Raw genomic sequence first — 22,816 nt, 5'->3', positions numbered from 1 at the left:
GAATGAAAGTAGAGTCAAGCTTTTTGGTCCTTTCAAGCTCCTTTTCGTTTCTAAATTTTGGAAAGGTCAGCATTTGAACCAAATAAGTTGAATAGATGGAAAAAAAAATAAAGCAAGTGTTTGGGTTTTTAAAGTAAATTCTGGTTCTGGGTGTTCAGACTGTTAGTTCAGTAACTTCATTTTATTTCAAATATCATTAGTGTGTTTGTTTAAATATTTGTAATATAAATTATTTTCATAGATCATTGTAAGTGTAGGCTGTAATTATCAATATCTATAATTAAATTTGCCATGGGAATAAAATTGTTTACTCTTTAATCTTAATTACAGATTTAGTTTGATCTTCAGCTAGAGAATTCAAAGTAGGGACAGGTAACCAGTGCAGGCTGCTTGGGCACTTTGGGAGACAACTAGTGAAGGAATGCCAGTTAAAAGAAATTTGTGCTGGGTAAAAATATAATGCTGAGACACTAAAGGTGATCTGGATCCTGTCAATAGTCCAGTTGTGGCAGCAGGAGACTATTGGCAAATCCATTTGTCCTTCCAAATAAAGCTGTGGAATTTGAGTGGTGCAGAAGTGGATGTTTTCTCCCTTTGTGCTGCCTCAAACTTGGAGGTGAAATTTGATTCAGAGACTTAGTTAATATGCAAAAACCATCTTAAAAGTATCCAATTTGCATGTAATAAAACTTGAGTACGTTTTGGGAGACTGCAGTGTGTGTAAATGGGGAGTCTTTAATTGAGAGTAAATTCATGTGGATTCAGTTTAAAATCTGCTCAGTCAGGTGGTGCTCAAAGCAGAAGGAACCTGCTCATGCACCTGCTCTGGAATCCTCTTGGTGGTTTTTCTTTCAGGCAAAACAGTGCAAACTGCAATTTTGCCTTGAAACAAACATTCCCTGTGGAGGCCAAAATCTTTGACAAATGACAAGTAAAAAAAAAAAAAAAGTTGTTGTCAAATCCTAGAATCTGTAAAGTAATTTAAAGTCAAAATGAAGAGATCCAAGTTTTCTGCTGGGCTGTGTCTGCCAGTAAATGTCAAATTCCAACACTGGACAATTTGCCTTGTGGAAAAGAAGATTGTCCTTGAAAGTGAAGAGCTTGAAAAGTTGGGTGTGTTTATGGTAGGAAAGCATTTTTCAAGGTTTGAGGGATTTTTTTTTATGTGTTTCTGAGGCACAGTTGGATAAACATGGACTGTGATCTTCAAAAACCTTCACAGAAATGAAACTGCTGCAAAGCAGGGTGAGCTGGGTGGGGTGTGAGCACATGCAGATAATCAGCAGTGCAGAAAGAAGGTTGTCCACCCAACCAGTAGAACACAAACATTTCAGCTCAAAAAAAGAGGTTGTAGCACTTTGACATCATTATCTGATATTCCAGTGACCTGCACTTTTAATTTCAGTTCAGTGGCCACTTAGAGATGCTTCAGGATTTCTGAGCACCTTGGCAGAGAATGTCCATCCTTTTCACTGGAGATTATTAGACTGCTTGGGTTGGTTGGGTTGGGGTTTGGGGCAGGTTTTTGTTGGGTTTTTGGAGGTGTCTGGAGTGTTCCTTGAGCTCACAGTTGATGCACTGATCAGTAATAAGTATAAGCACAAATTGCTTGGAATTTCTGAATTTCCAAATCACACTTTGTGATTCCCTTCTGAACTTCAAATTCTGTTCAGCCTGGGTACACCAAATGTTAGTAACAAATTGAAAGTGAAATTAGAAAGAAGAAAAGCCGGCACAGAAAGATCTGAAATACTGTGCCACCAACTCATTCAAGAAAAATACAGTTTCTTTCTAAGACATTCTACATCTCTGAATACTTTCCTTTTTTAGCTCTGGAAACCAGTTCATATGCAGTTCAGAATTCTTCAAGGCAGTTCAGTGTCTGAAAAGAGAAATGATTGGAGCTCTTGAGCTGTGGTGTGTGATTTGCAGTGTGGATGGGGAGTATTTTAATGTGCTGCAACTGTGAGGTGTGGCACAAAGTAGTGGACAAAGGAAGCACATGTTTTATAATGCACTGTGTGTTTCTTACTGTCCCAACTATTAGTTTTATTATTACTTTTAACATTTCTGTGCAAACACATAAACTGATTGCAATAGAGGAAGTGTTAGGGATTAGTTTTTTCAGAACATACCAGGAATGCCTTGTTTTAGGGTTCTTTTTTGGTGTGACAAATACAGTGGCCTTAATTTGCACCAGGGGATGTTCAGATTAGTTAGTAAGACATTTTTTTTCCCTGCAAGGGTTGTAAAGCACTGGAACAGCTGCCCAGGGAAGTGGTGGAATCACCACCCCTGGAAGTGTTCAGAGGATGTGGCACTTGAGGACGTGGTTTGGTGGTGAACATGGATGGGTTGACAGTTGGACTTGATGGTCTTAAAGGTCTTTTCCAACCTCAGTTATTCTGTGATTCCATACCTGTGGTTATCTCTTGGCAGAGATGTCAGCAAAGGGGGTGTGTTGGGAGTCTGGTCCTTTAATGAGGGGGAAAAAACCATGCACAGAACAAGCAGAATTTTGTTGAAGGGGGAAAAATCTCAACCCATGAGAAGACATAAAGAGCCTTTGGTTCTTTCAGCAGTGGTCCTTCATTGCAGTTTGTCTGAAATTATGGGGGTTTGTCACTCTTGGTGAATTTGGGTAAAGCAGGGGGAAGGTCCTTGCTGCTCTTGAAGGGCTGTTTTATGGCTTTGCTGTGTGACAGATACATTCTTCTGCTACAGTTGCAAACACTGGGAAGAATCCTAGTTGATAACTCTGCTGGCTTTGTGATATTTGGACTCTGTGAGGACCATCAGTGATCTCAGAGTATCTGCTCTGTGTTGTTGATGTCCTGCATGGCCAGCTGGGACGGGTCCCACACAATATTGAAGGAAAGTTCAGGGCCCTGAAGGAGTGTAGTGTGTGTGTGTGATTTTTGCTTTGTGGCCTTTGCACAAACCACAGCTGGTTTAATTAATCTGTGATTTTGGATCATGGTGATAGAAAAGCTGAGTTTCATCTGGAGAACTCTTGCTTTGGGCCTGGCTGTGAAACTCCTGTGTCTTGGTGCGTTTGCCATGATTAAACATTTTCCACTGATTAATGCATGTTGGAAGACAGTCATAGAAGCATTCTTTCATTTTCCACAGTCACAACTCCAACTTCACTAAACTTGGAAAGTTATTTTTACCCTCAGATGATGTTGACCCATTACTTCTGCAGTGGAAACATCTGGCAATTCATCCATATTGTTTGAGTGTGTAACTTGTTGCATAAGATTTAATTCTTTAAAATTGGGAAGGGAGGGTTTATCTGGGATCCTTTTGCCATATCAGCTCAGGAATTAATTTATTTTTCTTCTGGAATCATTTGTTATGCATCAAGGTGTTTCTTAAAGGTAGCTTTTCTTTCTGGTAACTTTTTTTTCCCTTTTTCAATGCATTAAAGTTTAAGGTGTTTAAGGTTCAGCAGGGTCTGCCTTAGCAGGTCTTCTCCCCCCATTAGACTTATTTCCTGTATTTATGGGGGTAATTCTGAAGTTCAGTTGTTGGCCACAATCTTAGTGTGCTTACCAGAGTTCAGTTCTTGAATTAAACCAATAGGATGGTTTATGAGGTTGTCTCCATTTGATTAAATTGCCTTTTTTCTAAAAATGGCAGTAAGTTTAATGAGTGCATCCTAAAACCCATTAGCTGCTAAATAGTTGCATGTTGCTGGATAGTTTTTTTGTTATTTTGGTAGATGATTAAAATATTTCACCTGTCTGGTAGTGTCCTGCACAAAAACTTTCCTCTTTCATATTTCCTTCTGCTTGGCATCAAGGGTAATGGAATTAAAGGGAAGGAATTCTTATCTGAATTGGCATCTGAGACTGAATTAATTATGCTCAGTGTCTTTTAGGTAGTAAAACAGCTCTTTAGTTTAGCTTTTTGTGTTAAGCTTTGCCCTTCCATAATTTTGCCTCTTATTCTGTGGATATCCCTCCTGTTTTACTGAAGCATGAGAGTGGGTTGGTGTTTTTTTGGGTTGGTTGATTTGTTTGTTTGTTTTGTTTTGTTTTCAGAAATCAGGAATTTTTGAAATATTTTCATAAAACATCACATTTAACTTTTGGTTGTGGCTTGTAGATATCCAGGTGAAATATCCTAGTTAGAAAGCAGTGGACAAAGTGCTTTAGGTTCTCTTTTGTATTTTCATCTGGTTGAAATCAGTGTCCTAAGACATCTGCTTGAAATGAGCTTTCCTGGATAGGAGAAGAGCTTGCAGTATTTTAGTACAAAATATCTGTTGTTTGGAGCTCGGTGCCTCAAGTTGAAACAAGTCATACTGAAGAAAAATGAGAAGAATCTCTAAATTATTATTATTTTTTTGGCTGAGGGAAATATCTTTCGTTCTAAGTAATTCCAACAATTAAATTTCTAGGTGTCATATTAAAGATTTAGTAGATGTATATTGTAAAGGAAATGCAACTGCTCTTGGTGTCTAAAGCAAAACTTCACATATCTGGGATTTTATTTCCATATGAGATTATTGGCTGAGTTGTCACACTTATGTAACTGTGAAGATTGTGAATCCTTATTTTACAATAGTTTACAGTGTGAGACAGTCATTGATGTTTAAACATGTTGACCTGTGAAGAGCAAAATCCTGACTGTTGGTTTGGTTTCTTTTCCAGGTAGGAGAAGACAAAGAGCACATCGTCCTCGCTCTCCGATACTGGAAGAAAAAGATATCCCACCCTTGGAGTTTCCTAAATCCTCAGAGGACTTAATGGTGCCTAGTGAGCATATAATGAATGTTATTGCCATCTATGAGGTACTAAGGAACTTTGGCACTGTTTTACGCCTCTCTCCTTTTCGTTTTGAGGACTTCTGTGCTGCTCTGGTAAGTCAAGAGCAGTGCACACTTATGGCAGAGATGCACATAGTGCTTTTAAAAGCAGTTTTACGTGAAGAAGACACTTCAAATACTACCTTTGGACCTGCTGACCTCAAAGATAGCGTTAATTCCACTTTGTATTTCATAGATGGAATGACGTGGCCAGAGGTCCTGCGGGTTTATTGTGAGAGTGACAAGGAATACCATCATGTTCTTCCTTACCAAGAGACAGAGGACTATCCTTATGGACCAGTAGAGAATAAAATCAAAGTCCTGCAGTTCTTAGTGGATCAGTTCCTTACCACAAACATTGCCCGGGAGGAGTTAATGTCAGAAGGTGTCATTCAGTACGATGATCACTGTAGGGTCTGTCACAAGCTGGGGGATTTGCTGTGCTGTGAGACCTGCTCGGCCGTGTATCACCTGGAGTGTGTGAAACCCCCCCTGGAGGAGGTGCCCGAGGACGAGTGGCAGTGTGAGGTCTGTGTGGCACACAAGGTGCCTGGAGTGACTGACTGTGTGGCTGAAATCCAAAAAAACAAGCCCTACATCCGACATGAACCCATTGGATACGACAGGCACAGGAGGAAATACTGGTTCCTGAACAGGAGGATCATCATGTGAGTAAACTAGTAATTTCTGAACAGTCATATTGTGTTGGATGTGTTTCAATATATACTGTGAGTTGCTGTTGCCATCTTAAAGCTGTTCTTTCTTTGGGTAAATCCATTGCTTGCTGTTCTGTTAGCAGCTTGCTAAAGACTGTGTAATTAATCCATCATATTTATCCAAAATTAATATTCTCATAATCCATATATCAAAAGGAAGAAAAACCAAGGCCTCATGCTTAATATTAGTGTGCTTAAAACACATGAATGTGAGGAAAAGGAGGGGAATTTTCATGAGAACCCTCCAGTTTCTTGCAGAAGTTGCTGGAGAGAAGTTGAACTCTTTTTATGACAAGTTGTGGTGTATCACTGCTTGGGTGGTGTTTGGCTGCCAGCTACTGGTTTGATGCTTTTGAACCTGAATTTTTTAGTGGCACTCCAAGATATTCACCATAGAAAAGCAGGAAATGCTACACTGAACACTTCTGCAGTGTAAACAAAGTCAAAATAGCAAGACATACCTGTCTTCAAGGGAACTGCTTCCTGTGTTTCACACACTTTGCTCTTACTGGTTTATCTTCATATACAAATGTATCTCAAAACATTTTGAGTAATCAAACCCTTCTTAGTGAGGGCATTGTGCTCTGTTATTTTTTACCTGAAAAGTTGAATCTGAAATTATAAAAGCACTTCTGGAGTTTCACAAAAAAATAGCTAAAGATTGGGGTTTTTTTTAATAAAAGACAGTTATTATCTAATTGTTCTCATAAGAGGGGAGAAATAATGTTTAAGTGAAATCAATGGTATTGTTACTTCATGAGAAATAGAGATTTTACTAGATTTCTTAAAAGCTTTCCATTCAGTGAAAATAAGCCACAACTGGGTACCTTGACAGAATTTCATACCAAACAGGTCACAGGGAATGTTAAGACAGTAGCCAGTGTCTTTAAAAGGGACTGTTGATGGTGTTACATCTTGCAAAGAAGACACTTCTAAGGGTCTCATGGTAGTCCTTCAAAATGTGGGGCTCTGATGCTTTAAGTATTAATTATTGCTGCTCTTTGTTCCCTGTGTTCTGCTTTCACACTTGTAAAAAAAGAGTGAACCTTTGATGGTTTTTAGTTTCTCTGGGCTATAAATGCCACAGTAGTTTCAAGTGATCTTTTAAAGGAGGCAAGGCATCTTTTATACTCTTACCTTTTTTTTTATCTCTACACTTCATGTTTGTACTCAGTCACCTGCTCTGCAGTAAGTGGTGGATCATTCAGATGGTTCCCCAGGATGTGATGGGCAGCCTGGAGCTGTTGAGATCCCAATTCTTTGCCTCAGACAGAATTTTCTACCTTCTGTTTCCAGAAAATGTGTTGAAAGTTTGATTTTTTTTATTTTTTTTCCCCACAAAAAGCCTGGTTGTGAAGGACACAGAGCTGGGATTATTTTTGCTCTACTTACTTGTGCTTTAATAACTTATGGTCTCCTCTGTGTATGGTTTTTGTGTCTCTCCTCTCAAACTCTTGAGGGCAAGGCTGTTCTAAAGATGGGTTTGCCTTCACTACTCTTGTGCTGGCAGAGGTCTGGGAATTCACATAAAAAAAATCCAGAGTCACTCACTCAGGAGGTGATTTTAAGATAAATAGGCAGACTTTGTTTCCTCCCTATATGTAGCAGATTGGTAATTATTTTTAACTAAACTTGATCTGTGAAACAATGTTTTTTTTCCCAGTGAAGTGGAGTGTTTGATATTCAGAGGATTTTGATACAGGCAATACCTGAACATGTTTTAAACTAAAATAAATCTTGCAGGTGCTTCATGATCCTTTGATATTTGCACATGTGAGGGTTGTTTCTCACATTGGTAGTAATTTTAACTGCACTAGAAGAGGCATCTTCAAAGGTTAAATGTATTGAGTTTTTTAAAAAAACAGCATTTTGGCATTCCTGTTAGGAGTTCTGTGGGCAAATTATTTGTTTCAGAAATAATAAGTCAGGTTTGATGAAGCTGGTTCTGGCAGATGTGCAGCAGCAGTGCTTGAACAGGGCGGTGTGGGATGAACAGAATCAGCCAATTCCTCTGGACTTCTCAGGGAACTTTGACATAATTAAATTTATGGACAATGTGCCTTAAAACTGTACTAAAACCAGTTCATGGGGGACAAAAGTATGTACTACACAACTAATTTCCAGGGAAATTCAAAATTAGTAACTCATGGATATTAAACTCTGTACTTGCAGTTTTTAATGCCCTTTAAATTCAGTAAGCACTTTGTATTTTGCACATACAGACAGATATATATATATATAGTTACACACTGAAAAAGATCAAACCACCCCTGATGTCTTGGATAACTGAAGAATAACTTAAAGGATGACTGCCAAATGCTAAAACCTGAGATTCATGAAGTAATATTATCGTATCAACTTTATTAAAATGAATAGAATGTATTCCCCAGTGCCATGTGATCAAATATATCAGGGGAAACTAATAGATCTAAAAATAATCTGCACAAATACCCATTTGATATCTTGCCCAGGGGGATTAAAGAGCTGAAATCCTAAATTCTTGGTGGGCTTGTTTTTCAGTAGGGTTTTTAGGGCTTTTTACTTCTTCTCCCCTCTCCCCCTATAAATATCATAGATCCATCATACCACTGGTTTTGTCACCTTTTAAAGGGTTTTGTAGACTTGTTGTTCCCTGATACATTTATTTCTATTACTTGCTGAGGGTAATAAGCCTTGTTTAAGCCCTTCATTGTGTGTCTCTTTTCCACCTCTTCTCTTTTACAAAGATGGAGAAGTGCCCATTGAGGGGGTTCTCCTCATAAATGCCCATGAACAAATATCAACAAGATTAAAACAAAACAAAAAAAAAGAGCAAGAGAAAATTCCCGAGGTTTTTGTTTCAAGCTGTTTACAAATTAAGGCTGATGCCTCTGGGTCAATTGTATTTGTTTTACTTGTGAAGAATATTTCTGCAAGTTAACAGCTCTGGAAATTTAGGACTTGGACTTGCATTGTCCCAGTAAACTCCTGCAGCGTTTTAACCAGTTATCTTTCTATAAATATTGAGATGCTTTGGATTTATCAAGTGTCTGTGAAAGAAGATAATGAAACAGTGTGTGGCTTTCATTTTGATAGCAGAAATAGGGCACACATTGTTATTCCTGAGTTGTGTGGATCTTCCTCGACAGTCAGAAGCAGCTTCAGCGTTTTTGCAGCAAGATTTGTCATGCTGTTTATGTTCTTAGTGTGTCCTCCTCTATTTTCTCCAATTAATTAACAAGGGTTCGGGTCTTCATTTGAATAGATTGCTTTAAACAATTAACTGAATTCCTCAGTTTCTAATTGTATCAGCATGGAGTTTAGGAAGGGCTGTATCTACTACTAATAATAATTTCTCATTATTACTTGAAAGTCCGAGCATCTTCTGTGGTGTTGTTTTTATCAGTCTCTGCAGCCTGCTGGGGAATAGTTCCTGGCAGCCAGGGAGGCTGAAAGAGGTAGGAAATGCTCATGTGATCCTTTTCTCCCTCCTTGGCCTCACACATTGTGTGTGACTCAGCTGAGTCCCCTGGAGACTCACTGGACCTGTGCAGCACCGAGCTGGCAAATCCAGCTGGCTCGTCTGAGAAAAACAGTGGGAATTGGTCCTTGTGCAGCCCTGGATCTTTCCATCTTCTCTTTATGACAGCCCCTCTGATTTCCTCCGGGGGCAAAAGTAGTGTCCCTTTAGCAAATGCAGCAAGATGGTCAGGGAAAGTTAGCATAAATCATTTAATTGTTAATTTAAATCTTAACTACCTCGGCCAGAATGGATTGCATGGAATGATTTCTGCTGCATCCTCCAAGGCTTCCCCTGGCAGGCATCTGAGTCTTGACAAGACGTCTGGCCAGAGATGAGTTTGGTGGAAGCACAGACCAGCCAGCTTGTGCCATTTCATTTTCTGCCTGTGCTTTTTCAAGAGAAAACTAATTCCTGAAATTCTCCTGCTAAGATTGTGAGAACCTTCAGTTCAAAACAAACTCTCTGCACAAACCCCGAGATAAATGAAGCAGAAGGGTATTAAAATACTCTTGGATAACCTCATTGTCTGTTTCTAGAACGTTGTCTGAGCAGTTCTTTAAGGGCAGGACTGGAATCACACATGGAAGGATTGGCTCCAGGTGCTTTCTGCAGGACACTCTTGGTGCTCCGGTGTCTCTGCTCTTCTCATGAGCCCCGGGGTTTATTGGCCTGCAAACCTTTCCTGGTGCTGAAGGCTTTCTCTTGAGTTATCCAGGGAAATTGAAGACAGCAGCTAATTGCTTTGCAATCCAATGGAACCTTGTAACACTAGAATAGAGAGGTCTGAAGGAACAGGAAAAGCCAGATGCTGCTTGGGCTGTTCAGGCGACACAAACACACATCCTGGCTGCATTAGCGTGGGTTTGCTGGACAGGGGGGAGAAGGATGAAAATAAGATAACACTTGGATGATCCCCATCAAAATTGAAGCAAGGTGTACGAACCTCTGTGCCTAAGCTGCTTGTCTGGGAAATGGGTCTAGGCACAGCCTGTCCTCATGGAGTGATGGGAATATACAGTCAGATTTAATCTTATATGTTTTTTCCAACCCAAGTGACTCTGTGATTCCATATAAAGCATTCACATTGTTGCATATCTAGGTCATATAAGAAGATGCATAAATGGCATTATTTCTCTAGCAGATAATCCTGTAGGCGTTCAAAATGAAAGGTTAAAGTTCCCCTTTTGGTGAGTTAAGAAATAAACAGCCTCATATTCTGCAGTCCCGTTTGTCAGGAGCAGGGCAGCCTTACAATCCCCACTCAGCCGGGGTCTTGCACTTGCCACTTCCCTTGGAAATTTGCCAGGGAAAGCTCAGAAGGGATACATTCCCATTTTGTTTCATCCTTTTATTTTCTCTGGCTGCATAAAGCTCTATTCTTGCATTCTCATCCCCCCTTCCATCTCGGTTTTTGGGTGTTTGCCTTTATCTTCCTCTGCTGTGGCTTTTGTTCACCACCAATAATAAAAGCGCTGTCATTCCTATTGTTGTTAGTAAATAACTCTTGGTTTAGAGGAAACATGGTTTAAACAGTAATTTTTCTTTAACATGGAAGTTCACAGGCCCAGAATATTCCATAGAGTCAAAAGATTGTCAGTGTTCAGCTGTTACTTTTTGGTGTTGTATGTGGACAGTCTTCTTGAAATGAGCCATTTTCTGAGAAAACTTGTCAAGTGTAACAGGTTGGTGTGGTTAAAACAAAGGGAATATTGGCACTTTAGAGGAATGAATGGGTAAAGTAGAATGAGTTGCTTTTCATGAGCAAATACCTTTATGAGAGAGATGAGAGTATTTCTTTGCAATAAACCAATTTTTTTTCATCAAACCCAAAAGTCTGTTTTGTAGTAATGGTTGTGACAAGTGAGTAGTTGAATTTTGAGCAGTATTGCCATTATTAGCTTCATAACCACCTTATTTCAGTAGTATCCTGATTGGGTTGCAAATATTAGTTGTTTCAGAAATACCTTGTGGAAGTTGCCTTTGGGTTGTTTGTGTTTCTGAGTCCCTGAGGCCAATTTTTACCATCTTTATAAACCACAGGGAGGCAGCCAGGAGAGAGGAACCTGCAATGATTCTCACAAGGATCAGTCTCTCAAACTGCCCTCAGCTTTCCATTCCTCTGGACACTTTGGATTAGGATTATCCATGAGCCACAGGCCTGCAGTGCTTTGACAGGTGGTGCAGGTGCAGCAGGAGTTTAATTCCTTTCCACAGTGAAGGCTGGGGGGTAAATGATGTCACCCCCTCGGTGTTGGGAGCACTGGGATGTGGGGTGGAGGTGAATGGTTGGGCTCAGGGCCAGCCTGGAGCTGCTGCTGCTGCTCAACAGGGCGGAACAAGCCAGGCTGAAGTCCAGAGTGTTCTCCTTGTGCTCTCAGGTGCTCCAGGAGAGCCTGTTACCTGAGATATTTATGGAGCTCCCTCAGATCTGGTGGCCCTGCTGAGGTGCTTTTGGCACTGTGGGCCTCCAGTAGTTCTGTTTGGGCTTGTGGGGTCATGGAATAACCCAGATAAAAACAGTGGAAATCCTATGATCTTTTCAAAGGAGAGTATTATGACTCTTGTCCCTTCCTGGTGCTTCACAGGTGGATGTTGTAGAGATGCCAATATAAAATATTTTATGGATGTGACATTCTACTCTTTGAATTTTCTAACTGTGCTCTTTCCTGAACATGCAGTTACAAACACCACCCATTAGGGATTCTGAACCCATACCCTCCTTCATTGCAAACTGTTTGAGACTTAGTAGTAAATTACTGGTTACAGTAATACTAAATATAATGAGAATAAATCTTGTTGTCAGATTGGACTAACAGGTTTTGAGGAGACTCTTCAGAAGCTTTCCCAAGGAAGCTGTCAGGAGAACTGAGGGAATGAAGACAGGGAGGGAAGCAAAAATGAATACTGAGTATTAAACTGGGTGCATACAAGTGTCCACATGTGCTTTGTTTGTTCACAATCAGGTATTGGCATTTAATAGTTCCCTGCAGAAAGCAGGCTGACACTAATCCTTGTCATTTATCTAGATATTTTAAAATGAATATTTTTTAAAATACTCCTACAGAGAGGAAGATTCAGAAAGTGAGAAGGATAAGAAAATCTGGTACTACAGCACAAAGATCCAGCTGGCAGAGTTGATTGAATGCCTGGACAAAGATTACTGGGAAGCTGACCTATGCAAAACCCTGGATGAAATGCGTGAGGAGGTTCATCGGCACATGGATGTGACAGAAGACCTCACAAACAAAGCAAGGGGCAACAACAAGTCTTTCCTTTCTGCAGCAAATGGTAATAATATTTTCTTTAATGGGAATAAATGCTGCACTTTGAATTTATTTTATATCAGAAGCAGGATTTATGTCGTGTTATTTGTGCTCTGTGGCACTGCAGGTGGTTGTTTATTTATTGATGACAACATACTTTCTGTTGTAGATGAAATTTTGGACATCATCAGAGCAAGAAAAGGAGAAATAGTGGAAGATAAAAACACAGGAGATGATGAAGGAGAAAAGGCCAAAAGTGATGGTGATAATGACCAGACAGATGCTGAGAGAGACAAGGAAGAATCTGGAGACCAAGATAAAATTGAGGAAACACAGAATGAGCAAGATGTGGAAAAAGAGAAAACAGAAGGTAAAACAAATTTGACTGTGCTTTAACAGCTCCATTTCAGTGAAGTGAATCTTTAGTTAAGAGCTTCACTTTTCTTTAAGTGTTAATGTGATGCCTTTTTTTGGTATGATTCTCTAAGATATTTTTGTAATAGGTGATATTTGACAGTTCCTTTGTGCTTGCATGTTGTAGTTGTTTTTCTTGTTAAGTAATTGCACCAATTTTCCTACTCCTATACAGCTTCTAGATCCCCTGCCTTGAGGTACAGGAGGCACTTACAGGTTGTGATCAACAGGTTTATAGTAAGCCATATTACATCATTTTTAACTTTTTCCTCATCACAGGGGGTTTATTCTTTGATTCTGAGACAATACTGTCTCATAGCAAAAGGAAAGAAAAGGAAAAAGCTCGATATTTTTCAGCATTATCAACCAACCAAAAAGCTGCTGCAGTTGCTTTCTGTGGATGATGCCAAATGACATCCTAAGGCATAATAAAGAATATCCCTAAAGTTTTGTTGTGGTTTTACTGTAGAGGCAACAGTCGTTGGGGATAAAAGTAACTCTGTGACACCAAGCACTGATGACAACACCACAAATCCTTCTGCAGGAGACAGTAGTTGCCCTGAAGGGAAGAACGTGGGGTGTCAGTCAGAAACCCTTGATAGCAACAACGTGGCAGAGAAGAAGGTGGCACCAGAGCTCCCCCTGGAACTCTCAGGTACAGAGGGCACTGTTACCGATGCCTCTGTAATTTGGGGAATCTGTGAAGTTTTTCTCTCTGATTTGTCCACTAAAACCATTCCCAGTGTATATCACTCATGCTGTTTGCTTGCAGTGCCATCCTTACTGCTACGTTGTCATTATTAACATTTCAGAGTTAATTTTCTTGCAACTGGTGCTTGAAATCCGTGATCCTCTGTGACAAGAGCATTGTTTCCATGCCTTCTGAAGATGACTATGGCTAAGCTTTTTATTTTCTATTTTCCTTATATTTTGTTTTTCCATAGTGATCCATGATGATTGTTAGCGTCCTCTCAGAGTTTATTTCAAATTCTAATTTGCTGCTGGCTCGTTTATTATTTTAACCTCTCATTTACTGTATAAAGGACTAACAAACAAAGCATTTTCATTCAGTGTGAAAGCAGTTTCATTCAAGGTTAAAATTGTCACGGTAGGAATTTTAAACAGATTGAAGAGTTATAATACAATGGCTCTTGTGTTTTAATGTGTTTTCTTCTGCCATGTCATGATTCAAATGACATAATATATATTATTGAATTAAAAAAACCTAACCAAACTTTTGCTTTAGGAATAAAAGGGACTTGACTAAACGTAACTTAAATTATCAGTGAACTATTTCAGAATTATTTTCTATTACATTTAGAGTTATATTCTGGACAAGATTTACCAAATAACCAAGTGTTGTTCTAAACAGCTGATTACTGTTCAAATGATGATTTTATTTTCAGTTCTTCAAAATCTAAACATGCTCTAATCTGTGTTGTAGCCATACTCAGTGTGTTATGTTTTAAAAAGTGGTGGTAAATGTTTTCCCTCCTACAGAAATAGTTTCCCAAGCAGGGACAGATTGTAGTCCTTGAACTTGTGGAAGTCAGTGCATCCAAACCTTGTAATAGACTTTCTTAACAGGAGGGCAAAATGAAAATTAAGATTAATCTGTAATCTGGAAGCCTCATAATACACCCTTTTAGTACAGAAAATGTCTTAGTGCATGAGACAAACACCATATATTTTAGATACTCGGCCAAATATTTTTGCCTGTTCTCATATTTTTTATTCCCTTTTAAAGATGTTAAATTGAGGTTTAATTGGAAAGATACATATCCTATAATTTTGTTTCAGACACATTTCTGGGTTTGTATTTTATTTTAAAGATTCACTTATGTATTTATCATTATTTATTATACTTTCACAAGTACTTTTCTCCTTCCAAAGCTTCTGGAAGTTAAATTAGCAGGTTATTTTTTTGTAGGAAAGTGTGTGTGGAGAGAGTTTTTCTTTGTGTCTAATTTACTATATTCACCATGATGCTTGTGTTCCTACTATGAAATTCCAGATTGAGAATTGTCCTTTCAGAGGGAGGGAAAGATACTGAACTAGGATCAGTGAGGCAGTTCCCCCCAAAGAGGAGGAAAATAAGAGTAAAATGCAAAGTTAGACAAGAATGTCCATCACCATCCTTGTTGAATGTAATTTGGATATTAGTCTTTATTAATTAAGGTCTGGTTTGGGTGCTTCCATCCTATAAACAGGCATGAAAACAGTTCCATCTTTTCTAATAGTAGAAAGGGAAGTGGGTCAAACAGGGGTGGTCACCCACTGGGCAAAGCCAGAATTGAAGATGCATTCAGGTTAAGGATCCTCTAAGAATCCCAGAATATTAATCTTGCTGCTAGGAGTGAATATTGCACAAAAAGCAGGTTTTTGTTCTCTCACCTTTCTTAACAACAGCAGAATTCCTGATGTTTTGGGAGGATTCTGGAAACAGAAAGATCTTGTAGTTTTTAACCAGCTGAACTGTGCCTCTTTAGCACAAAATCCAGAAGAAATGGCTGGTTTGAGGGACAGGGGTTTGTTCCTGCTGGGAATGTGGTTTATTTGGAGGTAGCTGCAAGTCACTGATGTTTAGTCCAAAGGTCCTACTGGGGCAGCACAACAGGTGAGGTGACAATAATCCCACAGTGTCAAGACACATGAACAAGGACAACTGGGGAGCAAGAACCCACATGGAGACCCATCAGACTGTAAGGAAGGGGCTGATATTTGAAGTGGGCTGATATTTCCAGTGGTGCCAATTGAACTCAGAATTAATGAGCTGAAGACCAGACAATCAAAGACTCTGTGGTAAACAAGGGGAAGTGAAAGGTCTGTGCTTTGAGGGACAGGTAACACACAAGAAAGCCAAAAGAGGGAAAATCATAGGAGCTGCAGGAAGACCAGATTTTATGAAATCTGAATTCTAAATGCAAAACAAAGCCTCAGTAGAGGATTCTCTGTGTGTGCATCTGTAGGAAAAAAATTGTCTTGGATGAAATATGAATGTGTCTTAAACACCAGTATGAATTTCAATTCTTCAGAGTTGTAAAAGTTGAAACAGCTCAAAACAGAACAAAAAGTACTTTCAGGGATACAGTGCTCTGAAGGGAATGAATATTTTATGAGTGTTTCCCTCCAATCCAGCAAAACATGTTCATCTGACTTTTTCTGGTGAAAACTTTAAAGCTTAAAAAAATTGCATTGATCCAATTTAAAAGGAGAAAAAAAAAAACAAACCAAAAACTAAAAATGAAGTTGTTCTTTTGTAGAAGAAACTGGTCAGATGATCCCCAGCAACAGCAGCAGTGGGTCTGCTGCACCTCCACAGCCAGATGTTGAAAACAGCAGTGGCAGTGAGCAGAATGACTCCATCAGGACTCTGGATGATGCTGAAAATGCAGAGAGGGGATCCCAGACTTCAGAGGACATAGGTAATAATAATAATAATAATAATAATAATAATGTCTCCAACTTTCATTTTATGCATTTTTTCACTGTACTTCTTTTCCTTCATGTGGTAACTATTGTACATCAACAGAAAACTCCCAGTTTTTAAGTTTGTTTTAAAAGCCTTTTTTTTTTCCTGGGCAGGAGAGAAATCCAATGGTGAAAGAAGTGATTCTCCAGGAGCAGGAAGAGGCACACCAGGCTCGACACGAATGCTCACCAGGTTGAGGAATCCAGACAGCAAACTGAGCCAGATGAAAAACCAGCAGGTTGCTGCTGCAGCACAGGAAGCAAATAAGTTATATAAAGAAGCCAGAGAGGTTTGTGCACATCTTGGAAAACTCAAAGGAGTACAAACAAATGTTCTAGAGAAATGCTAATTTATTTAAATAATAATAAACTTTTATTTAAAAATAAAAAAGTGATTTTGGCAGGCAGTGGAGGTACATAAAAAGCAGTAATAATAGATTAGCAAATGGTGAAATTGTACTGTCACAGGAAGCTTTATTTCTCCTTGTCCTTTGTCTGTGCTCTCTTGGTTGCTCTCTACAGAGTGATCTGACAGTGACCCAATACACTGGTATAAATGTTTTGTATCACTGTTTGTTGGGTTTTTGGTGGTTTGTTTTGGTTCTGGTTTTTTCAAGTAGCCCAGTTTGTCCAGGAAGGAAGTGTTTGACTGTTGGGAGTTCGTTGCAGTTCGTTGCATATTGTTTGGTGTATTGATTTTATTTTTGTTAACTGATTTTCCAAAGGAAGTTAGCATTTAGTGTATTTGTTGAGAAACAAATTGGACCAGTGACTTTATCCATGTCATGTTTTCAAAGTCCAAGATAATTGTTTGCTTTGCTCTGTGTCTGATTTGTGTGATGTACCGAGGAGGGGGTTCACAGAAAGCTTGACTGAGTTTAGTGAAGCTGTTTTCCCAAAGCTCTCTCTCCCTCCATAGGCATAATTCAGAGCAGAAAAACAGGTTCTTGTTTGGACTGTGGAGCCTGGATAGTGCTCTTTTTTAATGTTAAAGTAGATCCTGGGAATATCCTAACTCTGTTTACAATCAGTGATGGAGTACATATGTTGGATAAACAGTTATTTGCTTCTACAAACTGAGGCAGGATGTTTTTATTCTTTTACAGATAGAGAATTGAAGCCTAAATCATAAGTAAATAATCATAAATAACAAATAGAAATATTGGAAACTTAAATGTGCATCTTTAAAATCATTGTTTCTTCCATAAGGTTCTGGTGGTGAACTCTCAAGGCGAAGTCTCCCGAGTGAACACCAAGAAGGACGTTGTGATTAAAGGAAATATGAACAATTATTTCAAGTTGGGGCAGGAAGGGAAGTACAGAGTTTATCACAACCAATATGCCACCAATTCCTTTGCATTGAACAAGCACCAGCACAGGGAGGACCACGACAAGAGACGACACCTCTCCCATAAATTCTGCCTGACCCCAGCTGGGGAGTTCAAGTGGAACGGGTCTGTGCATGGCTCCAAAGTCCTGACCATCTCCACCTTGAGGCTCACTATTATTCAGCTGGAAAACAACATCCCAGCATCATTCCTTCACCCTAACTGGGCTTCCCACAGGTAAATTAAGAAATGGGAATACATTTTCTCTTGTTTTGCTTGCATTTTTGCTAACAGTGTTAATAAGCAATGATCTTTGTTTTTTCAAGTCAGTGCTTCAGTATATTAAAATATAAGATAATGTGTGTTTATGGTAGATGGCTAAAAGAATTGTACATTTGACTAAAATTTTGAAGTATAGGAGTCTTTATCCTACCATTAAACCTATTGACACAGTACACTGTATTAGTGATGTATATGTTTCAGGTTTTGCTCTGTTTTCCACTTTAGGTCTAACTGGATTAAGGCTGTTCAGATGTGCAGCAAGCCCAGAGAATTTGCACTAGCACTGGCTATATTGGAGTGTGCAATTAAACCAGTTGTCATGCTGCCCATCTGGAGGGAATCCTTGGGGCACACGAGGTAAAATTAATACGTATTAAAATATTTTTGACTATGAGAACTTCCTTTGGTTTACAATTACTAGTTCCTCTAAGCCTGTAAGAATTATGTTTAAATTGAGTCATTCAGCCCTTGAAGTGCTTTTTCTCAACCAGAAACACTGACAAGGCATGACAGCATTTTTATAGTGTCGTTGCTCCTGTGTTTGTTTTATCTGAGCCACAGTCTGAAAGTGCCAAAACTTTGGGGCAGTAGAAAAGCAAATTTCAACACTCTTAAGTTCAGTGGAGTCTGGTTTTTGTCTCTCATTGGTGTCATAGGAGCAGAAAATGGATGTGTCTGATGTTAGACACAGTTGCAGGCAGCTGTGTTTGCTTTACTGGAATAGCCAAAAAAAGTGGTGTCACTGTTGCAAGTAATACATAAAACCTGATTCTGGGCATTCCTCTTAACTTCAGATATTTAAAGTTATTTAAAGGGGCACTATGTGCTGTTGGATTCTTATATTTGCTTACAAGATCCTGTACTTAAATGCACTGAAATCTGTGTGGGTTAGATTACGCAGAATGACAGCAATAGAAAGAGAAGAAAAGGAGAAAGTGAAAAAAAAAGAGAGGAAACAAGAGGAAGAAGAAACCATGCAGCAAGCTACGTGGGTGAAGTACACATTTCCTGTCAAACACCAGGTGAGGTTTTCTTCTGTGGGAAGAACAAGGCAAATACAGAAATGGTTGATTTCTGACTCTTTTTCTGTTTGCATTTTAAACTTAACTGTGTTAATGTCCTCTGCACTTCTTGTAACAAACTTACAGGTTGATTCAAAAACTGCTATAATCTTTCAGCTTTTAGGTAAAGTCTCACTATTACATTAAATAAATAAGATTTTTAGATGTTACTATGATAGAATCAATTGAATTATCAGCACATATATCTTTAATTTTAGAGAGTACATTATTTCACAAGTGTGCTTCAAAAGTCTGTAAAATAAAGTTGTTTTTTTTTTAATTCATCTTTGGTTTTTAAATGTAAACAATAATGCAGCAAATAGCATCATTAATGCTACTATTTTAAAAATGTTGACAGGTTTGGAAGCAAAAAGGAGAGGAATACAGAGTAACAGGATATGGTGGCTGGAGCTGGATTAGTAAAACCCATGTGCACAGGTTTATGCCCAAACTGCCAGGAAATACTAATGCAAATTACAGAAAATTGCTATCAAGTAAGTGTTTGCATTGCTTACACATTTTTTTTATTTACAGTTAATTATCTGTATGTGATATTTCTTGTGCAGACTTTAGGAATAATGTTCCAGGGAAGCTTTAGTGGATATTTGCTAATCTTTGTCAGTGTAACACGTTCAGTTGTCACAGATATTTTCAGCTACATTAAATTGTTTCAGTTATGAAGTTGTGTGTAATATTTGTACAGCTTTGTATAGGCTTATCCAAATTAAAGGTAGATCAAAATTGTGTAGATAATCAAAACCAAAAAGTACCATCTAAAGTATTGGGGTGTGTATATATATTCAGTATTGCACTAAGTTTAACCTGTGGTGTTACCACTGCATACTTGATTCTCTTTCTGAGTTTCACTAATGATGTGCAAATGATTTGAGAGGTTAAGTTAACATACATGACAATGTAGCAGAGTACAAAAAAATTTTCTGAATTATTGAAATAATGTAATTAATTCGTTAATAGCAAAGAGTGAAGATGAAAAATGCAACTTGGATAAACGAAAAGGGCCCACTAAGGTAAAAACAGAGAAAGACAGAGCAAAGGACTCTCGTGATGTGCAAGCAAAAGACAAAGCAGATGTTTCAGAAACCTTGGAGAAAGTGAAAGAAGAAAAGTTGCCTGAAGAAAAAGTAGAAGTTGATACAATTTCTGAAAACTTGGATCAGGCAAAAGACACAGGTGATAATCTTTTGTTATTGTAAAACTACCTGATCATTACACAACTGAAAGCCCAGAACCTCAGAAATAACTATTGAAAATCTGTGTAACACGTTTTGTCAAGACATCAAAGTGTCTCAGTGCTTATTATCCATTGTAATGGTGTCTGAAGTTTTTGTTCTTTTTTTCCTCGAAATCTATTAATATGCTAAAAGTTCTGTTTATTTCTTAGAACTTTATGTAAAAATAGAGTTTGGTGTCTGTTGTTGGGGACTCACTGACTTGTTTCTTCTTCACAGCAGAGAAGGAAATCGATGGTGAAAATGATAAAGTCATCAAGGAAGAACCTATGGATGTAGATGATGTGAAAATTGAATCCTCCCTGAAAGATGAGGACAGTCACTGTAAGCTGGATATAATCAATGTCAGCGAGGGCTTTCATTTAAGGACTTGCTACAAAAGGAAAGTAAAATCATCCAAATTAGACGGACTTCTGGAGCGGAGAATAAAACAGTTCACGCTGGAGGAAAAACAACGCCTGGAGAAGATGAAGCTGGAGGCTGGTGCTAAAACTGGGGGCATTCGGTCTGTGAGCCCCCAGAAAAACACAGATGAGCTACAGAGGAAAGGAAAAGAAGGAGGCCAGTTTGACATTTCCTCCCAAGATCAGACCTACATGTCAGATAAGACCCAGCCTGAAGATGCAGAACAGGACTCTTTGCCCATCAGCAGCATCTGCTCTACCAAAACTGGTGAGGAGGAGGAGCCTTTGACAAACAGGCTGTCAAAAGAAGGGCAGCTACTGGATGAAGACTCACCTCAGTCCTCTGAAGGAGAAAGCTCCATTCACAGTGATGGTAAAGAAAACAACCCTGAACCTACAACTGCTGATAAGTGTCAAGGACAAGAGGCTCTTGGAGAGTCTGAGAGTTCTTTAGTGGATGGTTTGAAGCAAACCAGTGCAGAAGGCAAAATCAAATGGGACATTTCAGAAACAAATGAAGAACCTTTGGAACAAAAACTACCTGTTACCAGAGTATCTCAGCGAGAACTTGAAAACTTAGGGCCAGTGGTACCTGAAAGTGGCTGTCGAAGAGATGCTGTGGCCACTCCTGAAAAACCAGATTCAGAAGGGAATTCTGAGCAGCAGAGCAAAGATCCAGAAAACAATTGTATGACAAAAAGCCATATGGAAATGACGTCCTCTCAAGAAAGTGAAATGGAGGAAGAAATTCCTCCTGTAAAGACTGAAAGTAAATCTGAAAAGAAGATCATATTTCACCAAAAATCAGCTAATAAAGACCTAGAACCACTTAAATCAGGGCTGATTTCTGAAAGAAACCTGGAAAGTCAAACTGTGGAGCACATGGATGGGGTAGATGTTAATGAGGATTTACTGAGCTCCAAACTTACTGAGGCTAATGGTCAAAAGAAAGGGCAGGAACTGAAAGTGGAAACAAGTACCATAAACAAATATCATGATCAGACAAATGTAAATACTGACAAAAAGAATAATAATGGTGATGAAACTGAGGCAGATGTAGAAAAAGAAAAATCATCATTTCAAATGAATGGAAAAGACAGTGACATTAAAGGTTTATCAAATGATGAGTGCTCAGTGAAAGATACCTGTGAAGCTAAGGCAGGGGGTGATATTGAACCAAAAGTTAATAATATTAATAAATCCATTCCAGAACATGAAATAAAACCATTGACTTTTAAGGAATCTTCAGTGAAACCATTCATGAATGGTGACATCATGGTAGAGGACACAAAGGACAAAAATAATGTGGACTCAAAGTCACGTCTGCAGAGTTCACCTGAGTCTGAGTCTGGAGAGAGTCTTCAGCCACCAGATGAAGTTCCCAAGTATGTGCAGAAAACTGAAGAAAACCAGCTTTCTCCTGAGAGATCTGCCAGTGTTGGCTCTGCTGTCTGTAAAGAAAACACCCTGAGTAGTGAGACAGAATCCATGGAAACTGAGGTCACTGAGGAGAACAAAGTCGCTCCCTCACCTCTAACCCCGTGTGAGGAATCCAGCCTGGGCGGTCACTTCGCTGCCCGGAACGGTGTCCAGGCATATCAGATGGAAAACATGAATGGGGAAAGTAAAGTAAAAACTGTCATTACTGAGGTGACTACCACGACTTCAACTGTGTCCACGGAATCCAAAACGGTGTTTAAGGTGGCAGAGACTGGAGCTGCCAGTGAGGAGAAAACCACAGTAGTTTCATCTACAGAAAATTGTGCCATATCCACTGTAACCACCACCACCACTGTAACCAAGCTCACCACTCCAGCCACAGACAGCAACACTGATGTCATTTCTGTCCAGGAGCACAGTAAAACAGTGGTGACAACAACAGTCACCGACTCCCTGACCACCCCGGAGGGCACACTGGTGACTTCCATGACTGTCAGCAAGGAATATTCCACAAAAGACAAAGTGAAGCTAATGAAGTTTGCAAGACCCAAAAAAACTCGTTCTGGAACTGCCTTACCATCCTATAGAAAATTTGTTACCAAAAGCAGTAAAAAAAGCATATTTGTTTTACCCAATGATGACTTAAAAAAGCTGGCCAGGAGAGGGGGGATCAGAGAGGTTCCCTATTTCAATTACAATGCAAAGCCTGCCTTGGATATCTGGCCATATCCATCCCCAAGACCAACTTTTGGGATCACTTGGAGGTACATACTTTACAGTTTTGAGGAAAAGTTTAGGACACGATGAAATTAATTGAATTTTAAAATACTGGTGAAATACGTGTTTGTGTCCAAAACACGCAAATTTTGTTA

The 22,816-nt window shown here is 39.1% G+C and overlaps 1 protein-coding gene across 10 annotated transcripts in view; it reads left to right on the top strand.

Moving 5' to 3' along the window:
- BPTF (bromodomain PHD finger transcription factor) overlaps window positions 1–22,816 on the top strand; it is a 61,129-nt gene that overhangs the window by 6,552 nt on the left and 31,761 nt on the right. For all 10 annotated transcript variants that reach the window (XR_003212727.2, XM_025895130.2, XM_025895131.2 and 7 more), the window contains exons 2-13: window positions 4,659–5,481; window positions 12,096–12,319; window positions 12,464–12,664; window positions 13,178–13,363; window positions 15,972–16,133; window positions 16,294–16,469; window positions 17,389–17,744; window positions 18,015–18,146; window positions 18,682–18,811; window positions 19,209–19,344; window positions 19,826–20,041; window positions 20,320–22,708. Coding sequence is in view for 9 of the 10 variants with exons in the window: in XM_025895130.2 (XP_025750915.2) it covers window positions 4,659–5,481; window positions 12,096–12,319; window positions 12,464–12,664; window positions 13,178–13,363; window positions 15,972–16,133; window positions 16,294–16,469; window positions 17,389–17,744; window positions 18,015–18,146; window positions 18,682–18,811; window positions 19,209–19,344; window positions 19,826–20,041; window positions 20,320–22,708 (5,131 nt within the window). In the remaining variant the exon portion in view is untranslated. The remainder of the gene's footprint in view (window positions 1–4,658; window positions 5,482–12,095; window positions 12,320–12,463; window positions 12,665–13,177; window positions 13,364–15,971; window positions 16,134–16,293; window positions 16,470–17,388; window positions 17,745–18,014; window positions 18,147–18,681; window positions 18,812–19,208; window positions 19,345–19,825; window positions 20,042–20,319; window positions 22,709–22,816) is intronic.

Source organism: Manacus vitellinus, unplaced genomic scaffold, assembly GCF_001715985.3.
Source record: "Manacus vitellinus isolate BGI_N305 unplaced genomic scaffold, ASM171598v3 scaffold_24_pilon, whole genome shotgun sequence".
In the NCBI taxonomy this organism is placed as follows: domain Eukaryota; kingdom Metazoa; phylum Chordata; class Aves; order Passeriformes; family Pipridae; genus Manacus; species Manacus vitellinus.
This window is presented reverse-complemented; position numbering and strand designations above follow the sequence as displayed.